Source organism: Psammomys obesus, unplaced genomic scaffold (assembly GCF_907164565.1).
Source record: "Psammomys obesus unplaced genomic scaffold, mPsaObe1.curated_primary_1811, whole genome shotgun sequence".
NCBI lineage: Eukaryota > Metazoa > Chordata > Mammalia > Rodentia > Muridae > Psammomys > Psammomys obesus.
The window spans coordinates 14,336,232-14,362,247 of record NW_026593286.1 but is presented as its reverse complement, the minus strand read 5'-3'; the positions used below and the strand labels follow the sequence as shown (position 1 = coordinate 14,362,247).

General features: G+C 45.0%; 1 protein-coding gene across 1 annotated transcript in view; it reads right to left on the bottom strand.

The window, feature by feature from the left end:
* Epha4 (EPH receptor A4) overlaps positions 1-22,850 on the bottom strand; it is a 140,369-nt gene extending 117,519 nt beyond the window's left edge. The window contains exons 1-3 of the mRNA XM_055616634.1: positions 22,731-22,850; positions 19,327-19,394; positions 14,517-15,180 (exon numbers count right to left, since the gene is read on the bottom strand). Of these exons, the coding sequence (XP_055472609.1) occupies positions 14,517-15,180; positions 19,327-19,394; positions 22,731-22,821 (823 nt within the window). The 5' untranslated portion in view covers positions 22,822-22,850. The remainder of the gene's footprint in view (positions 1-14,516; positions 15,181-19,326; positions 19,395-22,730) is intronic.
* Between the last annotated feature and the right edge of the window lie 3,166 nt (positions 22,851-26,016).

The following is a 26,016-nucleotide window of genomic DNA, read 5'->3' as shown; positions in this document are numbered from 1 at the left end:
TGCTGTAAGGCTTTGGCCAGCCTGGACTACATAGTAAGGTCTAGGCTAGTTTGGGCTATAGAATGTGGCTGTCTCAAGAAAACAGATACAAACAAATACAAAACAAAAATTAGAAATAGTAGCAGGGCAGTGGTACCTTTAATTCTAACCCTCACGTGGCAGAGGCAGGTGGATCTCTCTAAGTTCAAGGTCAGTCTGGTCTACAAAGTGAGTCCAGCCTGGTCTACAAAGTGAGTCCAGGACAGGCACTGCTACACAGAGAAACCATGTCTCAAAAACAAATATACAACCAAATATATTCTGCTACAGTTTAATTATGTCCATTAAGTCTAAGCATAAAATAAGAATGTTCTTTGTGCTTGTTGCTGTTGATTAATAGTTTAGCAATTCTGACCAATATTTCAAAGTAAAAAGAAGGTCCTAATTTTTGGGGTGGGATGGAGGGAAAATACTATCACTTGCAATAAAAACTCTTTTGTCTCTAGAAAACCCTGGAGTATTAACTGATAGCCTATTAGGATTCACATGAGAGCTCAATAAAGAGATTGGATATGAGATAAACATACAAAAATCGATAGCTTTCATGTAGACCTATGATAACCAGCCAGAAGATATAATGGAAACTATTGGAAAAACTTAGTGGGCCTGTGTTCCTCCTTCCTTATTTATAGCAGACATCAGTAATCCTTTTGTGGACAGAGGGGCTCTTTTCTCAGTGTGTCTTTATAAACATGATAATATTTTTAACTTTAAAAAAGTGCATTCTTTTATGCAATGGATGCTTTGCCTATGTGTCTCTCTATGTACCACATGCGTGCCTACTGACTAGGAAGCCAGAAGTGGGCATTGGATCCCCTGAAACTGAAGTCGCAGACAGTTGTGAAATGCCATGTAGATGCTGGGAATAGAAGCTCTGGTTCCCTGGAAGAACCAGTGCTCTTAACATGTGAGCCATCGCTCCAGCCACCACAACTTGTGATTCTTAAAAGGTAACATATGACCTATGTCTCTCTAGGAGGAAGGAATGCCAAGATCTCTACCACGCTTTTTACAGAGCTTTCAATCAAATGCCAGTCCACGTGCATAAATCTCGCCATACGTAGCGACCACCATAGCAAAATTTTACCAAAATGGGTCTTAGAATCCTTTCTCAAGACATTAAATTAGATACTTAGGCTGATGCCACGCTTGTCCGATGGAGAATTTCGTTCACACACCATCCTTTTCTACATCAAGCTATCTAAAATGGCATTCCAGCCTTTGCGAAAAGACAATGCCCATCTTGTTCCTCCCATAGTTCCTTCCTTTGAAAAAATCCATAGGACCTCTTATATGCCTGTATTGATGCTAATTTTTTAAACTCTAGGATACAAACAAAGACACTTCCCCAAAGAAAGGGATCTCAACCTGTGTGTTGCAGCCCCTTTGGGTATCAAGATATTCTGCACATCAGATATTTACATCACAATTCATAGCAGTAGCACAATTATAATTATGAAATAGCAATGAAATAGTTGTATGGTTGAGGTCACCACAACACGAGGAACTGTATTAGAGGGTCCCAGCATTAGGGAGATTGAGAACCACTGGTTTAGGAGGAACCAGGAATTACTGTGAAAGAACAGAGAGTAACAAGCTCCCAGTTCCTCTCAACAGTTAATCAGCACCTCTGAATCTTCAAAAGACCCAACAGAGTTGCGTTAGCTACCTTCAAGCCTGATCTCCAAACCCAGGGGGCTGCTGGGCTATCTACAGTTTTAACGCACAGGCTTACACAACCCTTAAGAAAAAACAAACCCGTAACATATTCTTCTCAAAGCCCAGACTAAACTTAACAAAACGGAGTGATGAAGGTGAGCTCAGACAAGGAGCGCCAGCTATCGATCGCTTATCTCTCCCAACACTTTCCTTCTAATCCTCTCCATAATTACGTAACTGCAAGTGCTTTCTGAAGCTGTCAATTCCCCTTGCATCCATTTTCAAATGGCCTGCGCTGCGCTGCGCAGACATGGGCTGGGCACTAGATCAAGCTGTCAATGTCCCCCCCCCCCTTACCCCCCACTCGTCTATCGACGGTCCTCTTGGCACATCTGTCAAGGGCCTCCTAGGGTTCTTCAAAACTCTCTCTCCCTTGGAAGGGAGCAAGAAGGGTGGAGGAGCCAGAAGTTATTGATCCATTCTTTTAACATGCTAATTTGCTGGAGGCTGCTTCAGTCACTGCCAGGACGGACACTTCAAAAGGAAACTGTTTTTCAAACTGGAGATGTCTTTTTCAAACACTCAAACTGAAAACAAATGGATGCAAGTATCAAGTTCACGGTGCATGGTGAAAGAGCTTGGCCAAACTGAAAAGGCAAGACTTAGAAAGGTGTGTGTATATGAAAGTTTGAAACATTAAAAACAAAACAAAAACATGTTTAAGATGTATTTTATTCATTGAGTGCCTTGCCTGCCAAGTATGTCCCTGTATGCCTACCTGCCTGCCTGCATGCCTGGTGCCTGAGGAAGTGGTGAGCCTCCATGTGGGTGCTGGGAATTGAACCCGGGTCCTTGCACTGACCAAGTGCTCTTAACCACGAACAAACTCTCCAGCCCAGTTTGAAACATTTTAAACCTCTCAAGCCTCTGAGCATCACAACCAAAGAGAGTGCAGCTGAGTTAATGCCATTTATCTCGGGGAGAGAAATGAAGGCTGACAAGATTACGACAATGTAAAACATTAGCAACGTTGATAATGATAAAGGCTTGGGTATCGCCTCAGAGAAGGGATATAGAAACCAAACCAAACCAGTTCTTCACTTAACTGCACCTGGAACTGGACACACATTGAGAAGGCTAGACCAAAAGAAATAAAAAAAAAATAAAATATTTGTTTTTGCCTTGGTTATCAGTTAAATACGCGATCATAGAAACCTAGTACCCAAAGACTACAAAACAAAACTGAATATCTAAGACTATAAAGTAGTAGCACATTATTAAATTTGTAAAAATTAATTCTTCAAGATCAATAATTTTCTGCTGGGAGTTTTCAGGTCATGTGCCTTGGGGGTAGGGGGGTTGTTAGTTATGAATGGGAATTAAAGGATGATGTCATATAAGAGAGAATGTAGGGGTCTGCTGTGGAAGCAACAGTGGGAAAGTGGGCATCTTAAATCACAGACGTTCTTAGGGACAAAGGCTTTAGAGAAAAGCATTCCTAGCTGCCTGGGCCTTCCCTAATCATGAGGTTGGGCCATATTTACCTGCCATGGTATTATGGGAGAAAATCAGTATTCTGTTAACCTCTGACCCCTAGAGCTCAGGCAGACAAAGGCCCAAGCTGGAGCCTTGGGCAAAAGTAGCCAAATGTCAAACAGCAGGGAAGCAATTGTGAGATTGGCTTGGGGACAGCGGGCTACACTGGGGCAAACTGCTATTCACAGAAACGAGCCATGAAGAGATACTGCCATAAAATATGAACAAAACGGAACCTTTCTGCCTTGATTCTAAATTGTTAGTTTTATGGGACTTCATGCTGAACACTATGAAAAAAAATCCAATTTGCTTTGAAGCGCATTAGTCTGTCTAACATCCTAATTATTGTTTACATTGCCATTTGCCTTCTATTAAGAATTGAATAATTACCCAGCACTTCATAGTTTAAAAAATACAAGCAAATAGGATTATCAGGGTAATTAGGAAACTGTACCATGGCTTTGTACTGGTGTGGGAAATATCTGTACTTGTGCGGGAAATGGCCGTTATCAATTAACTGACTTCAAATGATAATCTAAGGATTTTGGACAATTTGAGCTCTGCAACTTATTAAGAAGAGGTTAGGAAGATCACCTTTGAGAAACGCGGGTCTGTTTAAATGTGGGCTTAGAAACAAGAGCCAGAGCAGCAGCTGAACTTTCTCAACCAATCACGACACCAGAGAACGCACCAAGTCCGCAGCAGTCTGCGGCTTTCTAATCCTTAATAATCCATCCCAAATGGACTTTGCACAGAGCCATCAAACTCTGTCAGACCACGGAGGAGCACCCCCAAAACTCCCCCAGACCCCCATTTAAATCTTATCTTCTGACCTTCCCTCCACTTTAATGAGTCTGGCAGGGCTTGGTTTTCCACCCTGTGAAATTTAACTAAGACTAATTAATTGAACTTCGGAAACCACTTCATGCAATATCCTCCTTAAGTTTATAAATAAAGACTGCTGGGTAAGACAGGCAGTGGACTTGTGTCCCTGCTTTAGAAGGAATAAGGTAAAACGTGGGACCGGTTGAAGATTTGTGGGAAATAAGGAGGAGACTGTAATGTAAAGGGACGGCTCAACCAAGGGTGCACAGATATACTTTTGTCCAAGGATGTTATCGGAGAAATAAGAAAACCAAATTGTTTCCAGACACGGGGACTGGTGTGTTCTTTCGGGGGATTTGTCCCTGATACACTTTCAATACCTACACGATGAATGAGCAAATGGACCCATTAGTGACCAAAAACTTATTTTTGGAACTTCCTGGGACCCAACAACTCTTAGAAGTTTCCTCTTTTCCTTCAGAAATTGTCGAGGCTCTTTGTCGGAACACTTCTAAACATTCCTAGCATAATCTGAATAATGCCATCTCCTCCCACCTCAGGAAAGAACAGCAAGATTCCAACTGGATCTGTCAGTCTACCGACAAGTGTTGGGATTCACCAGAGCTGGGGTTCTCTCCCAAAGGTCAAAATGAAATGAGCAGCAGGGGCTTGGGTTATTTTGCATGGGGCAGGGAGAGATGGAGAGCTGACAACCAGTCAAACTGCGGGCCGGGGGAGGGGCCTTACACAAAAAGTGCCCAGCGCAAACAGTCCACTCTGGCCTCCACCCCCCCAGTCTCTGGAAGCATTCAAATCAAATAGAGGCTGAATTAATTTGCATGGTGTCTAACCCTTTGGGTTCCTCATAAACAGACCGGGATCCTGGCTGGGGCTTCCAAAGGCAGCAAGCCCTGGTTGCCTTTGTGAAAGGGGGAAATGGGTGTGCTGTTTTGCATGAAGGCACATACAGAATATGCAAATGGAGTTTGCAGCCTAGAAAGGCAAGCGCAGGCAGACAGCTGATGACCCACATTCACCCCGAAAATGCGGGGTGTCTCCAAGAGGAGTTGAAAGCCATTCCAGCATGCCTGTTTCCCAGGAAGGGGAAATAGGCCCTGAATATTCATAGGATGTCCTTTTAGTTAGGGACTTATTAATTACCCTCTAGATCATGGAACCAAGTGACCTCACCTGCTTTTCCTTTCTCAACTGGCTCAGAGGTACCTGCTGTCAAAAGAATAGGAAGAGAGGGGTTTTAAAGTCCAAAAGAAAAAGATCTGGTCTCTCTAAATCTTCTTTAATCATCCCTTCATAGTAAGTCTAAAGAGAACACTGAGCCATATTATTGGACACAGACAACCCAGTTTTTAAGCCAAGAGCTATAAATTGCTCCCTAACTTTATGGAAACATCTATAAGTTGACTGAAATGCCATTCTTTCAAACTACCTACCAGAATCTCCCAGATTATAGAAAAGAAGCCTCACCATTACCCCAGCCCTGGAGCTTCCCAAGTCCGTTTTAATCAGTACAGTGAGACACGGTCTCACGGGGGGATGGGGGAAAGCAATATGCCCACTTTAGGTTAACACAAACAATTATATTAATGAAAATAAAACAAAAATCCTGTATATCTCACATAAAAAGAAAAAGGGGACATAATTTTCCTAATCTGTTTTTTCTCTCTAAATGTCAGACTTAGACTGTACACCTGGAAATTTATTTTTCGAGACAGGGTTTCTTCTGTGTGTATCCTTGGCTGTCCTGAAACTCACTCTGTAGACCAGGCTGGCCTCGAACTCACAGAGACCCACCTGCCTCTGCCTCTCAAGTGCACCACCACTGCCCAGCTGAACACCTGGATTTTTATATTTGGCTCTAGAAATAATCCAATGAAATATCATATCAGACATCTCAGAAACTCCATTTCACTTTTGAGAGGATTAGTGTTAGGGCCAAACAATATCACAGAATCAAGAATGTTTTGACCTTGTAGGCCATGTAAAAGGGTTTTACAGAAGAGTCGATGAATCACGTTTCAAAACCACTGCCAGACAAGCATGGTGGAGTACTCCTTTAATCCTAGCACTCAGGAGGCAGAGGCAGGCAGATCTCTGTGAATTCAAGGCCAACCTGGTCTACAGCATGAGTCCAGGAAAGCCAAGGCTACACAGAGAAACCCTACTTCAAGCAAACCACACCCCTAGAACAATGACTTAGGAAAGAAGATGTGTGTGATGTAGGTGAAGACCAGCCTTGGGGCAGGAGAGATGGCTCAGCAGATAAGGGCATCGATCGTTCTTCCAGACAACTCAGGTTCGTTTCCTAGGACCTGATTCACAGCTGTCTGTAACTCAAGTTTGAGGGGTCCAAAACCTCAAACAGCATCTTCAGGCACCAAGCCAAGTACTTGCACAGTGCACATACATATACGAAATGATTTGTATACATATTTAAAAACTATGTTGGGATAGTTTATGTCAACTTGACACAAGTTAGAGTCACCACTAATTAAGAAAATGCCTAATGACTTAGTGGTGGAGGGACTCGCCTTTAATCCCAGCACTTGGGAGGCAGAGTCAGGCATATATCTGTGACTTCGAGGCCAGCCTGGTCTACAGAGTTCCAGGCCAGGCAGGGCTAGCTACACAAAGAAACCCTGTCCCAAGGGGGTACATGGGAGGGAGCCTTACAGATGAATCTCATGGAGTCTCAATTGAGTAATGTCTCCATAAAATCCAGCTGTAAAGCATTATCTTAATTAATGATCAATGGGGGAGGGCCCAGTCCATTGTGGGTGCCATCCCTGAGCTCGTTGTCAGGAGTGCTAGAAGAGAATAGGCTTAGTGATCCAGAAAGAGCAAGCACGTAAGAATCCTTCCTCCATGGCCTCTGCATCAGTTCCTGCCTTCAGGTTCCTGCCATGTTTTCGTTCCTGCTCTCGATGCATTTGATGTCACAAGTAAGTGAAATAAATTTTTTCCTCTCCAAGTTGCTTTGGTCATGGTGTTTCATCTCAAATGTAGTAACCTAACTGAGACATATGCCATTATTTCTTTCCTGAAAAAGTAACCATTGACCTTTTAAAACAAACAAATAAATCCCTATGCTGAGACTATCAGGAGTGCTATTGTTGGGCAGAAACTGACCAAGCAGCCCATACTGTTACCATATCCATACTTGGCACCAGAAAAATAAAAGTAAAGGTTTCTACACATTGGAGCTGGACAGAGACCTCAGTAGTTGAGAGCACTTCCTGTTCTTCCAGGTTGAAAAGTTCAAAGACACCTGAAACTTGAGCTCCAAGCAATTCAATACATTCTTCTGGCTTCCTTGGGCACATAGTACATAGGCATGCCTACACATAAACACTCACTCTCTCTCTCTCTCTCTCTCTCTCTCAGACACACACACACACACACACACACAAATAAAAAAAATAAATATTTAAAAAATATATTTCCATGTGATGACTGGTGATAAGCCGTACATACTGAATGCTCCTATGTACATATCATACTATATGGTGTATGGCTAAGTATCACCAATTACACATGTGGCCTTAAGGTTAGTACCCATAATTACCTATCCAGTTAAGTGGCAAAATGTAAAATTCCACCCAACTTTTTAAACTCTAGAGGTATTTTCTTTTGCTTTGTTGTCGTTTTGTTTTTCGAGACAGGGTTTCTCTGTGTAGCCTTGGCTGCCCTAGACTCATTCTGTAGACCAGGCTGGCCTCAAACCAACTCACAATGATTCACCTGCCTCTGACTCCCTCGGTGCTAGGATTAAAGGCGTGGCACCATCCGGCACAGCCTGGATTCTGGCTGTGCCGGACACTGACACCGCCACTGCCACATCACCTTACAGAAAGAAGGTGCTGCAGAAGAGCAGTCCCGTCCATGGTGGCCCAGTGCATAGAATTCATGGAGCTTCCAAAACCTTCCATCAGTGCCACACTCATCTCTGTGCGCTTGCCTCTAATTGTGTTGGGCCTTAGGTACGTAGAGCTGCTGGGACCGAGCTTCTAAGTCTGTACAGTTTGTGGAGTCCCTTTGTGTTGAGTACCAGATCAACCAAATTAAGGTGGATGACAATAGGCAACTTTGGGCATCTGTAAACACTGATGAGAGGGGTGGAAACCCCGGAGAGTGGCTGGTGGTAGCTGTGCAGTGGTCAAGGCCACAAACAACAAAGAGACCTTCAAATGCAGGCAAATGAATAATTCGGTTCATTCGAAAAAAGAAGAGTATGTGACTGAAATGAAGGACACAGACACTAGAAACTTATCCAGACATTAGTCCACATTCAAGTAATTCCACAATTCCTGATGACTCCATGAAATGTAATTCTTCCAGATAAATGTTTAATATGGCAGAGGCCAGAATTCCTTGCTCGTTTGTTTACTTATTCATTCATTCAATGAACATTTAATGAGACGTCATGTGCTCCACTGATTGTCACCATGGCAGTGACTTGGATAGATACAACTAACCCCACTCATCCATTTCTATCATCAAGGAATTGTACTAAATTTTCTTGTTCAAGATGAAACCAGAAAACTAAAAACAAAACAAACAAAACATGGCTCATCAAATCTTTCTAAATAAAAATTGCAAGGATAAATTAAAATTTAAAGTGTTAGCTTAAAAATATTAGCCTGGCATGGTGGCCCACACCTTTAAAACCAATATTTGGGAGACAGAGAGAGAAAAGCACATGGACCAGTTATGTTATGAGTTTTCATCTAGCCTGGTCTACATACAGAGTCCCAAGCCAGCCAAGGCTAGCCACACAGTGAGATCTTATCTCATAAATAATATTTGAGAGACTGTAGTATGACTATCTTATTTAACTTTTCCACAACAGAGGAAAGTTACACTCCTATTATGAAATGATGTTTATGATAGTCAAATTTTATAATAAACAAGATGACAGTTAAAATGATGGCTATTTTTTTTAATGCATAAATAGAGGTACTTGTCAAATTGTGAAGAATAGTAACTCACAAAGAGCTGGAATGAATTTGAAACCTGAATGCCTCTCTCTGTGAGTGAGAGGGTGAGTGACTTCTCCTTTTGACTTTACACAAGCCTGCGCTGGGAATCTTTCTGACAAGCATGCAATTCTTTGGTAATATTAAATTCATCAACTAAAAGCAAAAGAGAGAGGGGAAAAAAAGGTAAGTGGTGAAGTTCAGTGATGTGAAAAGCCAAGAGCTGTATTAGAGCTACCTTTGCTCTGAACAGTGGCAACCACGAAACCGTTTAATCAGCTTTTTTTCTAGCAGCTCAAGTATTAATAAAAATAATGACATCTTAATTCACTTTTGAAAGGTACAAGGAAGCTCAGTTAGAATAAAATAAGTCATCAAATCTCAAATAACCTATTTCAAAAACCCCTGACTGTGATAATTTCCAAGTGATGCTTTGCTGAACCCAAAATAAGAGACCAGCACATGATCCCCCTGCTCACAAAGGAAGTCTGGTCACACAAAGAAGGGGGGATATAAATACATGCATATAGATAGATACATATATAAGTATTGAAGAAAAAGGACAATAATTAAACCTTGCTCCTCTGAGATAAAGAATTAGGTATGTGAGTGATCACAGACACGCTTCAAAGCTGCAGATAAAAGCAGCTTCGGGAGTCAAGTGATTGATTCTTAAAGGCTTGATTCAAAGGTAGAAGAAAAATTTCAAAAACGACAGGGTATGGAGAGGTGGCTCTCTGAACTATATTTGAAATCCTTCTGTCCGCTGCTTCTTCCTTTGACAGTCCTGCCCCGTATCAGACAAACACAGTCATCTGTCTTTTTTTTTTTTTGATATGGCTCTCTCCTTTCCAGAGGGTAAATTTATAATATTTCAGTTTCATAGACACTGTGTCATCTCTGGATCATTCCTTCTTTCTTGATGAATATTCGTTCTATATTCATTCTTGATGAATGACAATGACAGTCTTTAAAAGACATTTTTGCTGACAGAAACACATGTGTGATATGGTATCTTATAGGTCCTAGCCAAATACTTCAGTTCATACTTGTTATTCATATATGTCTGCATACTGATTTGTTAGTATACTAGTTTGTTTTTATTGCTAGGGTTGGAATTCATAGTCTCCCCTGCTTTGGGGAAATGCTCTACCAATGAGTTATACATATTCTCAGACCAGAAAAACAATATGTTGTTGATTCCTACTTAACTTAATTTTGTCCTACTATGATACTTTGCCTTTTTAAGGATCCTTTTCTTTTTACTAAAATTCTTTTTATATGCACTTTCTGAAAACATTGTTTATTGGTACTTCCCCAAGAGTAAATCTAGGTCTCTCTTTTCATTTCTCAGCTTTTAAATTAAGATTTTTAAAAATATTAGAAATCTTTTGCTCTGCTCAGTTTTCTGAGCTAACGGGAACTGTGCTCCCCAGACACTGAAAGAGGCTGTATTACATTTTGATTTCTCTTTGGAGATCCAACTAACCCTGAGAAACCAACTAGGAGAGTTGAGTTATCCTTTGCATTGGATCCCTCAGTCTGGGCTGACTGGGTCGGTTGTATGGTCAGTCTCCTTGAGGACAGACAAGCGGCTGACACCCTTTATTGTCCTAGTGAAACCAAACCAAATCATTTTTAGACCGTGATAACCCCCAGCACAATGAACTCCTCACAGCTGCTTCAGTCAGCGGAGCAGCTACCATGGCTCTTGACACCTTCCAGGCAGCCCTGCACCCCTCTTACATCAGCATGTAGTGTTGGCTCTAAGAACTGCAAGAGGAAGTGTCGTACTGTCACCAAGGTCCCTTGGGGACTCCAGAGGATGGCCAGGGTTAGGCTCAAGACAACAGTACACCCCAGGCCCCCTCCCGCCCTGGCCATTTTCACCCAAGAAGCCTTTGTCAAACATTTAAAGTCTTAATCAATCTTCGCTCTGACCTCTCAGACCCCAAGGAAGATGGATGAGGAAGTAGGTGACCTTTCACCTGTCCTTCTATTTGTCCTGCTTCAGTGGACCCATTGAAAAGACAATGGGGAGGACCCTGCTGCCACAGTTGTGAAGAGTTGGCTTGGTCTCCTTTATGCTTCCCCTTAAGCTCTCTTTACATTCCCCTTCTTGTCCCTCCCCCAAATCACTGGTCTTTCATTCAAAGGAAAGTTTTTGCTATAGAGATAGAGAGAAAAAAAGAAAAAAAGGCAGGGGAGGGGGGAAGAGAAAGGACACTCTTCAAATGATTTTCAATATGAGATGTAAAAAAGGGTTGTTATTAAAGATATGGGGGTGCTTTCCATCTTTAGCCTTGACTGCAGATAGTGCCTAAGAGACAGATCTTTAATTATTCTAACTCAGCTCCCAAGTCGAAAGCTTTGACCTTGGGAAGAGCAAGTGACAGAAATAGTACTGTGTCCACCAATTTAGTGTTTCTGATCTACAAGACAACTTTTACTGCCTGGAGTCCTTTGGCAAGTTTGTGAGTTACTTATGATCCCTGTCATTCTGTCTTATAGATGAACAAACCAAGGTTTAGAGAGCTTAGGGAATATGCTCAAGGTCATAGAGCCAAACTATCAAACAGAGAGATGGTCCCTAGTCCCCACACTGGTCCGCCCTCTCTGGTGACTGATGATTTGGGCCCAGTAAGGTTGTCAATCAAGGTCAACTGAGTTCTTACTTTTGTGAGTTTTACAATGTTGAATCACTTTTAAAGATGTCACTTAAATTTGGAATTTAAGAAATGCCCTGTTGTTCAAGTTTTTCCTTCTTTCCTAAATTTACCAGAGACTCTTGCTTGGCAGAAATGAAAAACAAATGACTGCGGTTTGTGCTTGAAGCATCTCCTTGAGAGAGTTATCCACTTTATTGAGGGAAAAAAAAGGCAAATTTAACACACATAGCTCCCTCTCTGGCTTGTATGAAAACATAAAGTTCTAAAAAAGAAAAGAAAAAAGACTCAGCTCCTGTGGGGCTGCATTTGAGAAGTGGAGGCAGGAGGATGTGTGGGTCAATGCCATTCTCAGTTACATAGGAAATCTGAAGCCGTCCTTACATGATTTGTCTCAAATATCAAATGAAAAATTCGCAAGACCCTGTTCTCAAAGGAGCCAGAACAGGAGCTAGGGGAGATCCTCAACATCCACATAAGAAAGCTAGGTATAGCACACACCGGAACTGTAACCCCAGTCCTGGGGTGGGTGGAGACAAAAAGGTTCTCTGGGACTTGCTGGCTGCCAGCATAGCTCTGGGTGCCTCAAGACCTTGTCTTAAGAGAATAAGGCAAAAGCAGTACATCCTCCTCTGGTTTTACCACACCATACCATACCACACCTCACCACACCACACCACACCCACCCGAGTCATCCCCTTTTATTTCATTCATTTTCAAACTGCCTTTGTAGACAATTTGCTCAGAAATGGACAGGGCCCTGCATAGTTTAGCTTCCCCCCTTCCAGGAATCACATGATGAACCCCTCTCTTCCATAAAGCAAACCACAAAAATGTTCACTTGCCTCTCCACTGACTTCATCCCCTACCTTTTCCTCTTTTCTCCCTAATTTGGAATGTAAAGGTATCAAGGAGTTGCAGGGAGAGCAATATTATGGGTTACCAGGATCTGTGACAACTGAAAATCAATAGCATTAGGTAGACAGAGACGAGCTAGTGCTGCCAGAGTATGTTAACAGAGAGCGGAAGGAGGAAACAACAACAACCACACACAGGTTATCTCCTGAAGATGGGAAAGTCCCATTTTATAAATATCAAACAGGCAGAGGAGAATCTTTTTCTAGAAAACCATAGTGTGTCACTGTCCCGTGCATTTGGTGGTCTGCTATGGCTGTTGTGATTCCTTTACCAGTAAAGGGAACTTGTGCCTTTTCTCACATGAATGCCAGGATATGCTTCCGCCCTTTCTACTCCATACTAGTGTATCAAGTACTTGCCAAGTCACACCAAACCAAACAGCGTGAGACTCATCTTTACAGAGAACTTTCCACTGTGACTTGAAAATATTCAAGCCAACACTTTAGCTTGGAAGATAAGACAATCAATCTATCTTCTCTCCCTGACAATGAAATAAAGGAACATTCGTAGACAGTCACTCCTAGAACTAACTAGCCAATCAGTGAAGGCCCCAGGCGGAAGCAGAAGAACTCTGAAAGCGGAAGAATATAACCTGACCACACCGGAATGACTATCAGTGCACTTTTTCTTGATGCCCACAGACTCCCACTCCAGCAAGTGGAATGACTTGCACTTGATCCCACCCTGTCATTAGGATGCTTGAGATACCAGACAAATTGCTTGGCAAATTGTCATTTACTTTAGGCCCTTTAATCACCAAATCAGGTGAACCCCGAGGCAGCTACTGATCAGAAAGGTTCATCCCACCTGTCTTATAATTGGAACCTGGAGACACAGTGACATTGTGACACTGGCCACTACTCAGCAATGGCCATAACAGACTGGGGAGCAGCAGCATGCCGTGGCTGACCATTTACAGCTGATGCCAAGCGAGCAGAAGACTTGAGACGACTGGCTTGTTTTGGCATTGTAATCCCCACGTGAAATAAGCAAACCCTATTATAAACATGGGGGCTCCTCTCATCCTCGACTGCAAAGCAAAGCTGCCCAGAAGCCCGTCTCTGCTCTGACAGACAGAGGGGAAGTCAAGAATGAGATGCCAATGCTCAGCTTTAGGTGAGGTGGGTGAGAATCGCTTTAGTACCGTAATGAATTGTGATCGACACGATAGAAATGTTATTTTTCAAAAACCCGATAACCAAAATGGATTGCAATTTATTATTATTGCCTTTGACCACAGATCAAATCAGGAGTCTTCCTAGCTGCACTATGATCTCCTAAGAGAAAAGAAGAGGTCTTTTTGTCAAGATCAATTTTGCTTCAAAACCCTTCAAGGGGTGTTAGGTGGAACAGAGGCAATTGAAGCACCTCCTAGTTTCCTCTTTTGGGCCGCTTTTCCACTGGTCCACGGAGCAGGAAAGAATTTAGACTCTCCCTACACGGCTTAATTGTGATCGGTGGGGAGGGCACCAGGTGGGTTAATGTCTGATTCACATTTAACTCCTTCATGCTCACACACACTTCGCCATTTTTACCAAGTCAGAGAACCATGGCTCAGAAAGGTGTCTGCCCTCTTTAAGCACGATCAATCAGCTTGTTCATTTACATTTCAGAAGGGGCATCAAGCAGGCTGGGATCTAAGTGCCTGTTAGCAAATGTGCTTGGCCTTGTGCTGATTACAGCCGCATCGTTTGTTTTCTCAGTATTAGAAATGTCTTAGCCTTGCCACCTGGAGCTACAGCACTTACTCATTAGATCCCTCTGTCCCAGCACATCCCACAGGGGCTGCTAATTACTGGCTCTACTCCATTCAGTGGCATTTCTGATTTAATTACGTGCCACTAAGCCCTAATGAAAAGTACAGTATGGCTGTTCTTACCTTGGCATTCACCATTCTGCTCCTCATGCCCAGCATTGCATAGGCAGTTGCCAATGGGGACCAGCCATTCGCCATCTGCCCCACAGTACATTTTTGGCACATCCTTCTCTTCTGAGTTGTTGACACAGGAGCCTCGAACTTCCACCAGGGAAGAGGTGTCAGCCCCTGTGATGGTGTCGGGAAACTGGGCTAGATTTCGAACAGTGAGTGGACATTTCTTGTAGAACACACGGACAGACACCAGCGCAATGCAAGCACCCACATCCTGAAAAGCCAGATAAAATCCCTTCCTGCTCAGCGGCCCTACATCCCGGATCTCCGTGTTGAGCTTCATGATTCTGTCACCAATGTCCACCTGCGTGAAGCTCTCGTCAGCCGCGATGGTGTCAATCTTGCCGAACTGGCTCTCTCGGATGAAACGCTCCTTGTCGTTGTCTGATTCATAGTAGTAGAGGTTAAACGTCTCCTTGCAAGTCCCCATGACGCCCGGAAGACTGTTGCAGTCCCTCAGAGTGAACTTAATTTCAATGTACACCCTCTGCGCCCCTTCTCGGGTGATCCAGTCAGTTCGCAGCCAGTTGTTCTGGCTGGCTTCCATCACGTTGCACACCTGGTAGGTTCGGATCGGTGTGTTCTTTTCGTCCATAATGCTCACTTCCTCCCACTGCAAAGATCCGAAGAAAACATATCAATGAGAAAGTAGCATCCAGACAGAGATTCGTCAAATCTATGCCACACTCCGAGGACACCAGTTATCCTTCCAATAGTGAGGAAAATGACGGTGTGCTAGTCCCCCGAAAAAAGGCGTCTTATTGGCTATTTTGCTATTTTCTTGAGACAATCCCCCCCCCACCTCACTGCAACCCTGCTCCTTCCTCCCCACAGACATTGTTTCATTTTTCCGCCTAAAATCGAAAGGCATCAGTGGATTTTCTGTTTGTATGTTCTCAGTACTTCCTGTGAAAGTCCAGCAACCTCAGGTTCACCTATTACAAGAGCCACAACTACAAGTGGCAACATTTACTCATAAACGAGAAAAAAAAAACAAAAACCTGCATATGCATTTGTTTCAACCACTAAACAGAAACCTGCAAATTAAGGGCAGGAAGAGTTGAGCTTGCCAAAGGGAGACAGTTATCAGTTAATTAACAGTGTTCCTGTCAAAACTTTGCTCTCCTAATACTTTAAAAAAGAAAAAGACTTTAAAAAAAAGAAAAAAAAATCATGATTCAGTCTTTAAGGGGGGGAGGGGGCGCGAGAAAAACGAAAATTCCACCTGGTTTTAGTAAACCCGGGAAGAGTACATTTCCTGGTTTGGGTTCTCAAATGTACTATCACAGTATTAGAAAACTTTTTAGAGCCCACAATGAAGTACAAAGTGTGTACATTTTTAAACACACACACATACACACACAAACAGGAATGACTGAAAGAGTGCTTCTCTTCCAATCAGTCACAGACAGTTAAAGTAAAAATAGTAAATGGTGGTTATGACTAAAAGCCCAAGCAAGAAAATTGAAAGGGGGCACTTGGGCTGTTTTCTTTGCATTCTGCTTCCTAACAGATTCTAATGGTGGGCACTGGCCATGCTGAGGGACTCATTTTGATTAGCGTGGTAATCTCACCCCTCCTATACTTTTGAAAACTAATCCTAAAAGCAGAGGCAGTTTGGGTTATACCTATCCTCTAGCTCCTTCTAGGCTGCTAGACAGCCTCCATTTCTTCATTAACATTTAAAATAATGCAGGATTTATATAGATCTGGCATAAATCAGCTTAAGTACCCAACAGGAATATAATTAGAGCAAAAAAAAAAAAAAAAAAAAAAAAAAAAAAAAAGAGTTTTGAATAATTTGTATTCCACAACAGAACATTTCACTCTAAGGAGGTACATGGAATCACAGGTTCCTATCCTTGCAGTGAAAACATAATGGGTGGAAATATGAACGGCTGTAATACATAAAAAGTATTCTGTGTCTGATTCCTCTGCTCTCGTAGTGAAAGTTAGAATTGAGGGTGTAAGTACCTTGTGGTGGTTAATATTACTACTCTTATTATATCTAGTGAGCAATAAGTTATCAGTAATTTATTTGGGGAAATTTCATGTAAACCAAAAAATAGATTCTGCACCAAAAATACCTACTCAGCACGTCCCTCACCTCAGAACAAATACAAATTGGAAAAGCCCATTTATTCATGTAAATGAAAGTTCAGAGTTCTCTCTAGAGCCCCTATAAGGAAATTCAGGTGAACTCTATCCTGAACTACAGTGTATGCCCACACTGATCCCTGCCCCATGGCAGTCATGAATGAATCCTCCCTCAGTTGCCTATTTCATAACAGCCACAGCACCCAGCTCATCTCTTTAAATGTTCACTGTCAGGAAGGAGTCCTGGTACGTGTTGCCAGCAGGAGCCAGCCTTCACTCGTCACCATTCTCCTGTTCTTCCTGATTGCCCTCTGGGACATGGAGACATCTCTGATTCCATCTTATATGTTACTTGGGGGTGTTGGCAAATCAGGTTTTCTTTTGTTTTTAAAAGAATATACTACAGATAAATGCCATTACCAGACAACTCTTCTGTTTCCAACAAACATAGGAAAATATTCTATCTACAAGAAGAGAGTCTTGAACAAGCAAGAACACCCCATTTTTTTACCCTCAACTTGGACATTTCCAAGAAAATCCATTTCTAGTTAGTGGATCTTCAGAATTTACTTTCATATAAATCTGAAAAGGATTTCAATGATAAAATGGTAGAGATTAACTAAACTTTCAGCTTTGACAATTTTTTTCAATGGTAACTATGTCTTTGAATGACTTTAGGTCAATTTTTTTAGTTAGTGTACAAAATAAAAGATTTGATTATGACATATGACACTGCTCTTCTTCAACCCCCACTGCCCCTTTTCTTGTTGATCTCCTTCCTGCTCAATTTGCTTTCATGTCACACATCATGTGTGTGTGTGTGTGTATGTGTATACACACACACACATATGTACACACTTACCTGTGTGTACAGATACATATGCAGAATATATAAATTCTGCATATGAAGGACAACATGTGACATTTTGTCTTTCTTTCTTTCTCATTACCCCTTCCCTCTCATTACCACAGAATGATTAATTCCAATGTATGCTAGTAAAATTTCATGTCTGACCTCACATAATAGCTGAAATGGTACACACCTCATAATAATGGAGAAAAATTTGAGTACCTAAGTCCACAGAAAGTTCTGGATTTGTGCACAGTGAGCTATGCATAGTGGTTTTGTGTTTTTGTTTTGTTTTGTTTTGAGTAGAGACTTCAAAACAACTAAAAAACATTTGCATCTAGAAAATGTGACTCTTCCAGCAATGCTACAGAGAGAGGAGGAAAAAAAAAGATGTGTGCATACTAAATTGCAATTAACACTTTCTAGAAACCAGAGAGACCCTAAGACTATGCTTTCAAATTCATCACTCCTTGGTTTTCTATAGGTCAAGTGCATAGTTTGTGAAACAAGTTAGGTTCAGAATGATCTCAGCTATAGTCTTACTTTGTGCTTGGGGAACAGAGAAAGAGAAAGGGGAGCTTCTTTTGCTGAGCATAGACCCTTCACCCTCTGTTGTGTTGGCTAGCCCCTGTCATAGCTCTAACCCAGGGAGTGAAACTCATGGTGGGGCCTGGGAAAGCTTCCCCTAAACCAGTGACAGGTTCAGAGTCTGGGATTAACACTGAGTCTGACTCCCAGCAAGATAAAGCTGTACCTTTCTTCACATTCAAAGGATGGGGGCAATTGCCTGCAATCAGTACTGAATACAGCCTGTCTACACCACCAGAGGTCTGCCAATCACTCTCCCTTCTAGATTAAAAAAAAAAAAAAATGGCTTGGGAGACAGAATGGAATTTTTCAAAGACCAAGTCAACAGCAGGCAGTCAAGTTCAGAGAAACAGGAAAACAGGGTGATCTCCATTTTATTTTAGATGGATTACAGGGCCTGCTTTGACTCCTTGGGTTGTTGTTGTTGTTTTTTTTTTAATGACTATTTAATTGCTCACTCTTAGTTTTGAAACATATTGTATAACAGTGTCTACAGATCCCTTTGGTGCTTTGTTTGTCAATTCTTTATCCAACCATAGGGTGCTGGGTGCTGGCTTCCCAAAGTTTGCCTTGCAAGAATCCTGATCTTTGCTCCTCACTGTTTTTGATCAACTGACTTAGCCATAAACTATCATGCATGTAAGGGTTGGATAGCTTGCTTAATTTATAAGAGATGCTCAAAGACTGTAGAATTCTTTTGGGTTTACAAGCCCCTGGAAGAAACTTTTTTAACCAGCAGCTGATTTAAGATTATGACTACAAGATTAGCAGCTGAGCCTCCCTGCTGCTTTGCTGGGTATAACTGGAGATGTTTTCTTTCTATCTTTCTTATTCTCCTTCATCTGGAAAAAGAACAATTGCTCTAAAATTAACCCCGCCAGGACTCCATGACCACCAGAGTAATAGGCGTAAATTCTAATTTGGTCCCCAGATCATGTTTCTTGTCGGTATTTTAGTTTTAAATAGGCATCTAAGTCTATACCTCCACCACTCTCCTAATTTTGAAGCCCCTTTCTGCCCTTTTGGTTTCTAGCTCTTCCATGGCAGAGGTATCCGAAGGGAGTATTGGATTTCTCCAACAAAGCGTAATTCACTTCATAGGCCACTGTGGAAATTTGACCCCCCTCACCACAATCACTGAGAATCAAGCCATTAGACTCTCAGAAAGTGGCTAATCACTCTTTTTTTTCCCCCTCTTGCATCAGAGAGGGCCTCAGAACTTACCCCTCCTTCCAGAGGACTTGCTATCCACCCAAGCTCTCCCTGAACAGACCTGGAATCCAATAAAGTAACTGCAAAAAAAAAAAAAATATAAAAAATACAAAGGAAAATAGATTAATGTCCAATTGCAAAACACCAACACTACAAAAACCATTTGCCTGAGCGTTTCCATATGTGATGAGGGTGCACATATCCAATCTGATCAAAACCGAACCTCGGTCTCACTTATGTAAATAATCACTCCTCACACGATCTTCTCCCCTCTCTAAATCTGCAGGTTCATATTTATTTAACTTGCTTAGCATTTAAAATTCCATTCCAGGACCCGACTGATTCTTTTCTCTCTCTCTGTCTCTCTCTCTCTCTCTCTGAAAAGTATGAATAGGGCATCTCAAGCACAATTCAAACAAAATAAATATATCAGTGTAGGACAGCAACACCAGAGAGCAAAGTCTGCATTCATCTATGTCTGCTATCTACTAGATGTATTTGTTTTTTCAAGCCTCAGATGACCACATAACTCACCAGCGGTGGTGACAGACCCACAAGTGAATGCTATCAGAGGACCTAAAGGGTCAAGGAAAAGGCTCTCTCTCCTTCTCTACCCCCAAGCCCCCACCACTTCCACCACCAAATAAATACAGGCCCCTGTATGTAGCATCCGCTGCTTTTTAAATATCAAAGCTCCAAAAAGAAGGAATACCAGACGGGTAGGGTTAAAATGCAAATGTACTGAAGTAGTCTCTTTTTCCTAGGTCCTTTGGAGGACAATCGAGATGGATGAGCCCTCCACCCCCAGGAAATGGCTGGTTTGAATTTTAGGTATGGAGTGCTGCCTAATGGATTTAGTATGCTTGCGCTACACCTAACATTGGGCCTCCAAGCTAGGGGGAAGGGAGAAGACGCCTCCAGAGCTGCGGTACCCTTCCCGGGGTGGAATCAGGCTATAGGTGCCGACATTGAAAGAGAGTCAATGAATTCGAAATCTAGCCACATTGCCTTTCCCAGCGCGATCTTCAGGCCTGGGGTCGAAAGGCCCATCTAAAAGGAACCCTTGGGTTATTAATTTGATCAGGGAGACTTGGCTCCTCAGGCTGGGGGAGGGGTGGGAATAGAGGGCCTCTGTCCTTGCGGCCCGAGTACCCCAACTCTCAGTCTTACCCCTAGCGCCTGGAATTCTGCCCACCTCTCCTCATTTTAACCCTCAAATCCAGTAAGTTAAAAGCAGCCCCTTTGCCCTAGCTCTCCCGAAAGATCCTGTATCCTTGGGGTCTATTAACTATTCTAAAATGTAGAGCCTTCCCCGGGTCGTTCCCGCCTGGAGTTGTGGTCCCTTTCCTCTTCCCGATCCCTAGAGAAAAGCCCGCTACATCCACTTGGATTTATGTAAGGTGGATTAGGGACACAAAGGGAACAATAAGACCCAATTTACAAAAAAAGGGAGGGAGTAGAAAGGGAGGGTAAATGGGAGAAAACGAAACGTGACGGGAATAAAAAGCAACAAAATGAATTAATTTTTAAGGAGGGGTAAGGGGGATAGCCCCCTCCACTTCTTTCAACCTTCGTCTAGGTTCCATCGAGCGCCTTTTTGTCTAGAGCGCCTAGTCTTGTCTCCGAAAGGAAAAAAAAAGGGGGGGGGGAGCGGGGAAGAATTAAAGGTAAAAAGAACCCTAACCCTAACTCTAACTGTCTCTACGTCTGCGGCGAGAGGTCTCTGAGGACACTTAACAAGTGTGTGAAGTAGCCAGCAGAACGCGAGATACACTGTTCTGCTCAGAGGAAAAGCCCCCGGGATGGAGCAGCAGCCACTGCCGAGGTGCTAAACCGAAGCCCCAAACTAAGGAGCGGGGAGATGGAGAGGGAGAGATCACCCTTCTACCCCGCACCAAACCCTCCTCCGCCCCAGCCGAGTCTGTGGGCAGGTGTAGAACAGCGTCCAAGCCTCCGCCAGGAGAGCTCCCGGTACCCTCTGCCTGGCCAAGCCTAAGTTGGTTTTTGGCTCCCTCCTTCGGAACAGAAAAAATGATAGTGGATTGCACAGGAATAGATAGATGGACGGATGCCTGGGGAGACGGAGGATGGATGGATGGATGGATGGATGGATGGATGGGTGGATGGATGGATGGATGTTTGTAGGGAGTGGAAAAGAATCGATGAGACATATGCACAGCTAATGCACGCAGGTTGGAGCACGAACATAGGCCGGAGCCCGTTTTACACTGTCTGCACTCTCTTACCCGGCACAAATCGTCCAGGTCCAAGCAAGCACCCGCGCGCCAGGCACACATTTGCCCTCAACTACACACACACACACACACACACACACACACAGAGAGAGAGAGAGAGAGAGAGAGACAGACAGACAGAAGACAGACAGACACTCACACTGAGAGAGAAAGAGATACAGAGCGCCTGCTTCCCTCTAGGCCCATCAGAAACTAAATGGTCATCACCTCTTCCACACCTCGAACAGATTAAAAAAAAAAAAAAAAAAAAAAAAACACCTCCACCCCACCCCAAAAAAAAAAAAAAAAAAAAAAAAAAAAAAGACAATCCTTTCAGCATGTCCCAATAGACAAACAGAAAACAGCACACGAATGGGTCCCGTCTGTCATGCATGTCCCTTCTAGACTAGTCCAGTTCACCATTCCGGAGAGAGAAGCTTAAAGTGGGATATGTGGGATATTGTTTCAACTCGCTGGCTCGCCCCCTGGGTTTCCTGGATGACCTAAGGATCTGGGGGGAGGGGAGAGGAGGGGAGAGGTAGGCCTACGTTTGCAACCTTCGGGGTGCGCGGCCCGAAGGAGAAAAAGGTGTCTGAGGCCCGGTGCTAGAAATCAGGTCATCTGTGCCCGACAAGCGGCGCCACTACTGCTGCGCTGCGGAGACCAGGCAGCCGGGTCCCAGGGAGCGCAGCGCTGGGAAAACTTTGCAGAAACCCGGGCTCGAAAGGCTTGGACAAGAGGCCGGGAGCGCTAAGTCTCCACTGCGCTGCACATTTGCATTTCCCTTCTAGCCCGTGCGGATGATGCTGAGGACTTGACTCACACGTTTTTTTTTTGTTTTGTTTTCAAATCCTGGGGTTGGCCCCGGGTATCCCCTCGGGGCGACTGGAGCCGGCCCCGCAGGCGGATGCAGATAAACTTTGGCCTTTCGCTAGAAACTTGGGTAGAGCGGCAGCTTGCAGCGGTCACCCCCCTCCGTTCAGACTGCCTGACCGTCCTCCGTCTCCACTTCGACGAACCCCTCTGTCCGGCACCCTTCTCCGGAGTGGGAACGCGAGGCTCGCGCCGCGCTCTTCCACCACCCCCAACCCCATCCTAAACTGGCTCGGGGCTCCCGAGCCATTCATCAGTGCATCACCCCCTCCGGGTCCCGGGCCGCGTTAAGGGCTGCTCGGCTCGTACCTTCATTCGCGGGGTATACCCTAGAACCGGTGACAGCGTCGCAAATCCCAAAGAGAAACGAAAAGAGGACGAAATAGAAAATCCCAGCCATGGTTCGCCGGTGCCAACGCTGCTCCTGCCGCTTCTATCCCAGTGGAATAAATGCTTAAGTTAGGAGTGCAGCAGTCTGAAGACATTGCCAAGAGGGTGGGCCCGGGCCATGACGTACACCCGCCAGTCCGGAGCGACCGACCAATGGAAGCGCAGAACAGGGGCCACGGCCCCACCCCCGTCGCACAGAGCCCGCCCCCGAGGTTCCGCCCCCTCCAGCCTCCGCTGGGCGCAAGGTCTCCGGAGGCTGGGTCCCCGGCAGTGATGGGTCTGTGTCCCCGCGGGAGAGCTCGGGCCTTGTTTTCCAACACCGCGGGGACCGATGCCCTGGGCGGCTGGGGGAACTTGGAGAGACTCCTGAAAGGACGGTGGGGAAGGCCAGGAAATGTTGGCAGCCCCCCGCCCCGCCCCAACTCGGGCAGGGTGAGAGGAAGAAAAGACTGTGGAGATGAAATAAGTCTGAAGTTGACCTGTACCTTGGCTCTTGCCCCTGGCTGAGGTCGTGGGGTCGCTGTCCCGCCCGCCCCAGCTCGGGTCCGGAGCTCCCCGATACACCTCGCCACCCTCCCTCTGTCTCACTTGCCCGGTATTGTGTCTTCACCGCGCTCCTCCGGGGGAAATGCTTCGGGCTGGGGGACTTTCAGAGCTTGATTATTCTTTTCTTAGTTACCTAGTCAAAGGGGCCCCGTGGCCTCCCGTGCCTCTCCCGCGCCGCCCCCACAGCAGCAGAGCGCAGCCACTGTCCCCCCCGTCTTTTTAACGTCGGGAAGTGCTCCCGGGCCAGGTCCGGGGGTTCACATCGGCCGATAGCCCAGACCCGGACTATGAAGGGTAAAATCAACATGAGGCGGCCCCGGAGCCCGGGACCCCCCCCCCCCCCCCGTGAGTCTCCGGAACCGGGTCTAGCCGGTCCGGGACACCTAGGTGTAGAAGGGAAGGGTGGAAGGATGCTGCACGGACGGGGCAGACGGAGGCTCGCGAGCTGCCTGCCGTAGCTGCTGCGGCCCTGAGCTCTGACGTCTCCCCGGTGCTGATGGGACAGTCCCCCAGGACACCGAGAGGCTCTACCCGCAGAAACTTGTCCCACAACTCCGCGCCGTCCTGGGAGACGGAGGACCGCGACTGTCCTCCGATGCTCAGGCCACGGGAGAAGCCGCCTGAGCGCCAACCGGAGACAGCAGCTCAGCCGGTTACCCGGGGACCGGCCCCGGATGCAACTGGGTGGCTGGTTCCCCAGGCGTCTGAAGGGTTGGGATTCCAAAAGACGCACCTTCCGTGCTCCCACTCAAGCCACCCCTCCTTTGGCTCCCTTCCGGGCCAGGTTTTCCTCCTCCAAGTCTGGGTCTCAGCCGGAGAGGGAGGACCGCTGGTGGAGGCACCTTGCAAACAGCCGGGGCAGCGGCTCAACGTGAACCGACTGCGCCACCTGCCGGCCACTTGCGGGAGCGCGCGGGCCCGGAGCAAGGCAGAACGGACAAAGACCCCAGAACCAGACAGACAGGTGGTCCAAGCCGGGCTAGTAATTCATTCATCCACGCGCCCACGTCCTGTCATGCTACAGTGAGGGGAGTCCTGTCGCACCTCCCTCCACCCCGACCACGAAAGATGGACTAGGGAAACGTTTCATGGAGAAACTTCACGTTCGGTATTCGAGAGACGGCACGAGTGGCTGGTCCCCTAAAATGGAAATTTGGAGTGAAAATTCGAGCGGATTGGCAAGGTGTGGGGCAGAGAGCAAATCGAGCGTGGCTCCCGGCGCTTTCTGGTTATTGTCACGGGGAACCGATCGTGTTTCCCCTCCGGGACTCGAAAACTGTTCCTGCCAACTCAGACCCGGGCTGATCACACCAGCAACTTTTACGGAAGGCGGGAGTGCCGCATTGGGCAGTAGCTGAGTCGGTTGTCCAGAGGAGCCGCGTGCAAGGCTCCTAGCATTTTGACTCTACGACGAAAAACCTATGGAAATGTCACCCACCGGGGAAGTGGATTTCCGTTGTTGTAGCTACTGATTTCACATCAGTGACGCGGGGGGGGGGGGAGGGGGTAGTGAGGAAGACTCGGGGGGGGGGGGGGAGATACATATGTGTACATAAATTATTAAAAATAACCGCGCTAAGCCCCCTTAAGGAAAGTCTCGATTCTTTCATGTCTTTCTGGGTTTTGCAGGAAAAAAACAAACAAACAAACAAATAAAGACAGGTCCCTGCCATTTGGCACACAGATTCAAAAGAGAAAAGAGCAACCCGAATTCTTAGAAAACGTTTTTAAACAATAGATGCCGGTTGTGTCTTGGCAGGAGAGTGAATACTGTATATTTTCTACGGTTGAAATAGAAAGCTACCTGCCTGTCTCGTTGAAAGCAGTAACATTTCCAAACCGCGCATCCCAGCCCATGTGCACACTAAATACAACCGTCTTTCCATGCTACAGCGGCCTGAAAAGGCAAGGCAGGGTGAGCTAAGACACATTCCTCCCTTCTCTTCCTTCCTTTTCTTTCATTTTTTCAGGCCTCAGGGCAACCCAGCTGTGAGGAGAACCCAGAAACTAAAGCTAACTGGGGGAAAGCACCCTGTGACTTCGCCAGGGCTAGGCAGCTGACTGTTTTCAGTGGTAGCCAAAGGGAACACTCTCCTGTCCGTTGGGACCATGTATTGCCTGGCAAATTACATTCTTTCTTAAAATAGTGCAGAAATGAAAACGTAGTCCTGGCCCTGCTGCCCACCAATGCAGAACTGCCCACTGTGTAATGTATACCCCAAGGCCCTGGGTTTTTCCTAGTGTCCCCCTGTTTACAGTAAACCGGTAGAGTCACATAGAAACAAGAAAAATGCTATTTGCAACTACAACCCAAATCACTTGCCTCTAAAAGAAAACAATCCACAGGATGTGGGCCACACCTTTAGTCCCAGCACTTGAGAGGCAGAGACCAGCAGACCCAGGGCAGTCTGCTCTACATAGAGAATTCTGCTCAGGGCTATATGGTACGACCATGTATGAATACGTTACACATAGGAGTTAAATATAAAATTAAATAGATGGAATTGGGTTCTTTAGGTGAAAAGACTGCGCCCTTAAGAATTCAGGTGTAACTTGAAAATACTAAGAAACATGTCAAAATACTTGTGCTAATAAGCATTCTAAGAAGGATAATTTGTGTGTGTGTGTGTGTGTGTGTGTGTGTGTGTGTGTGTTGTGT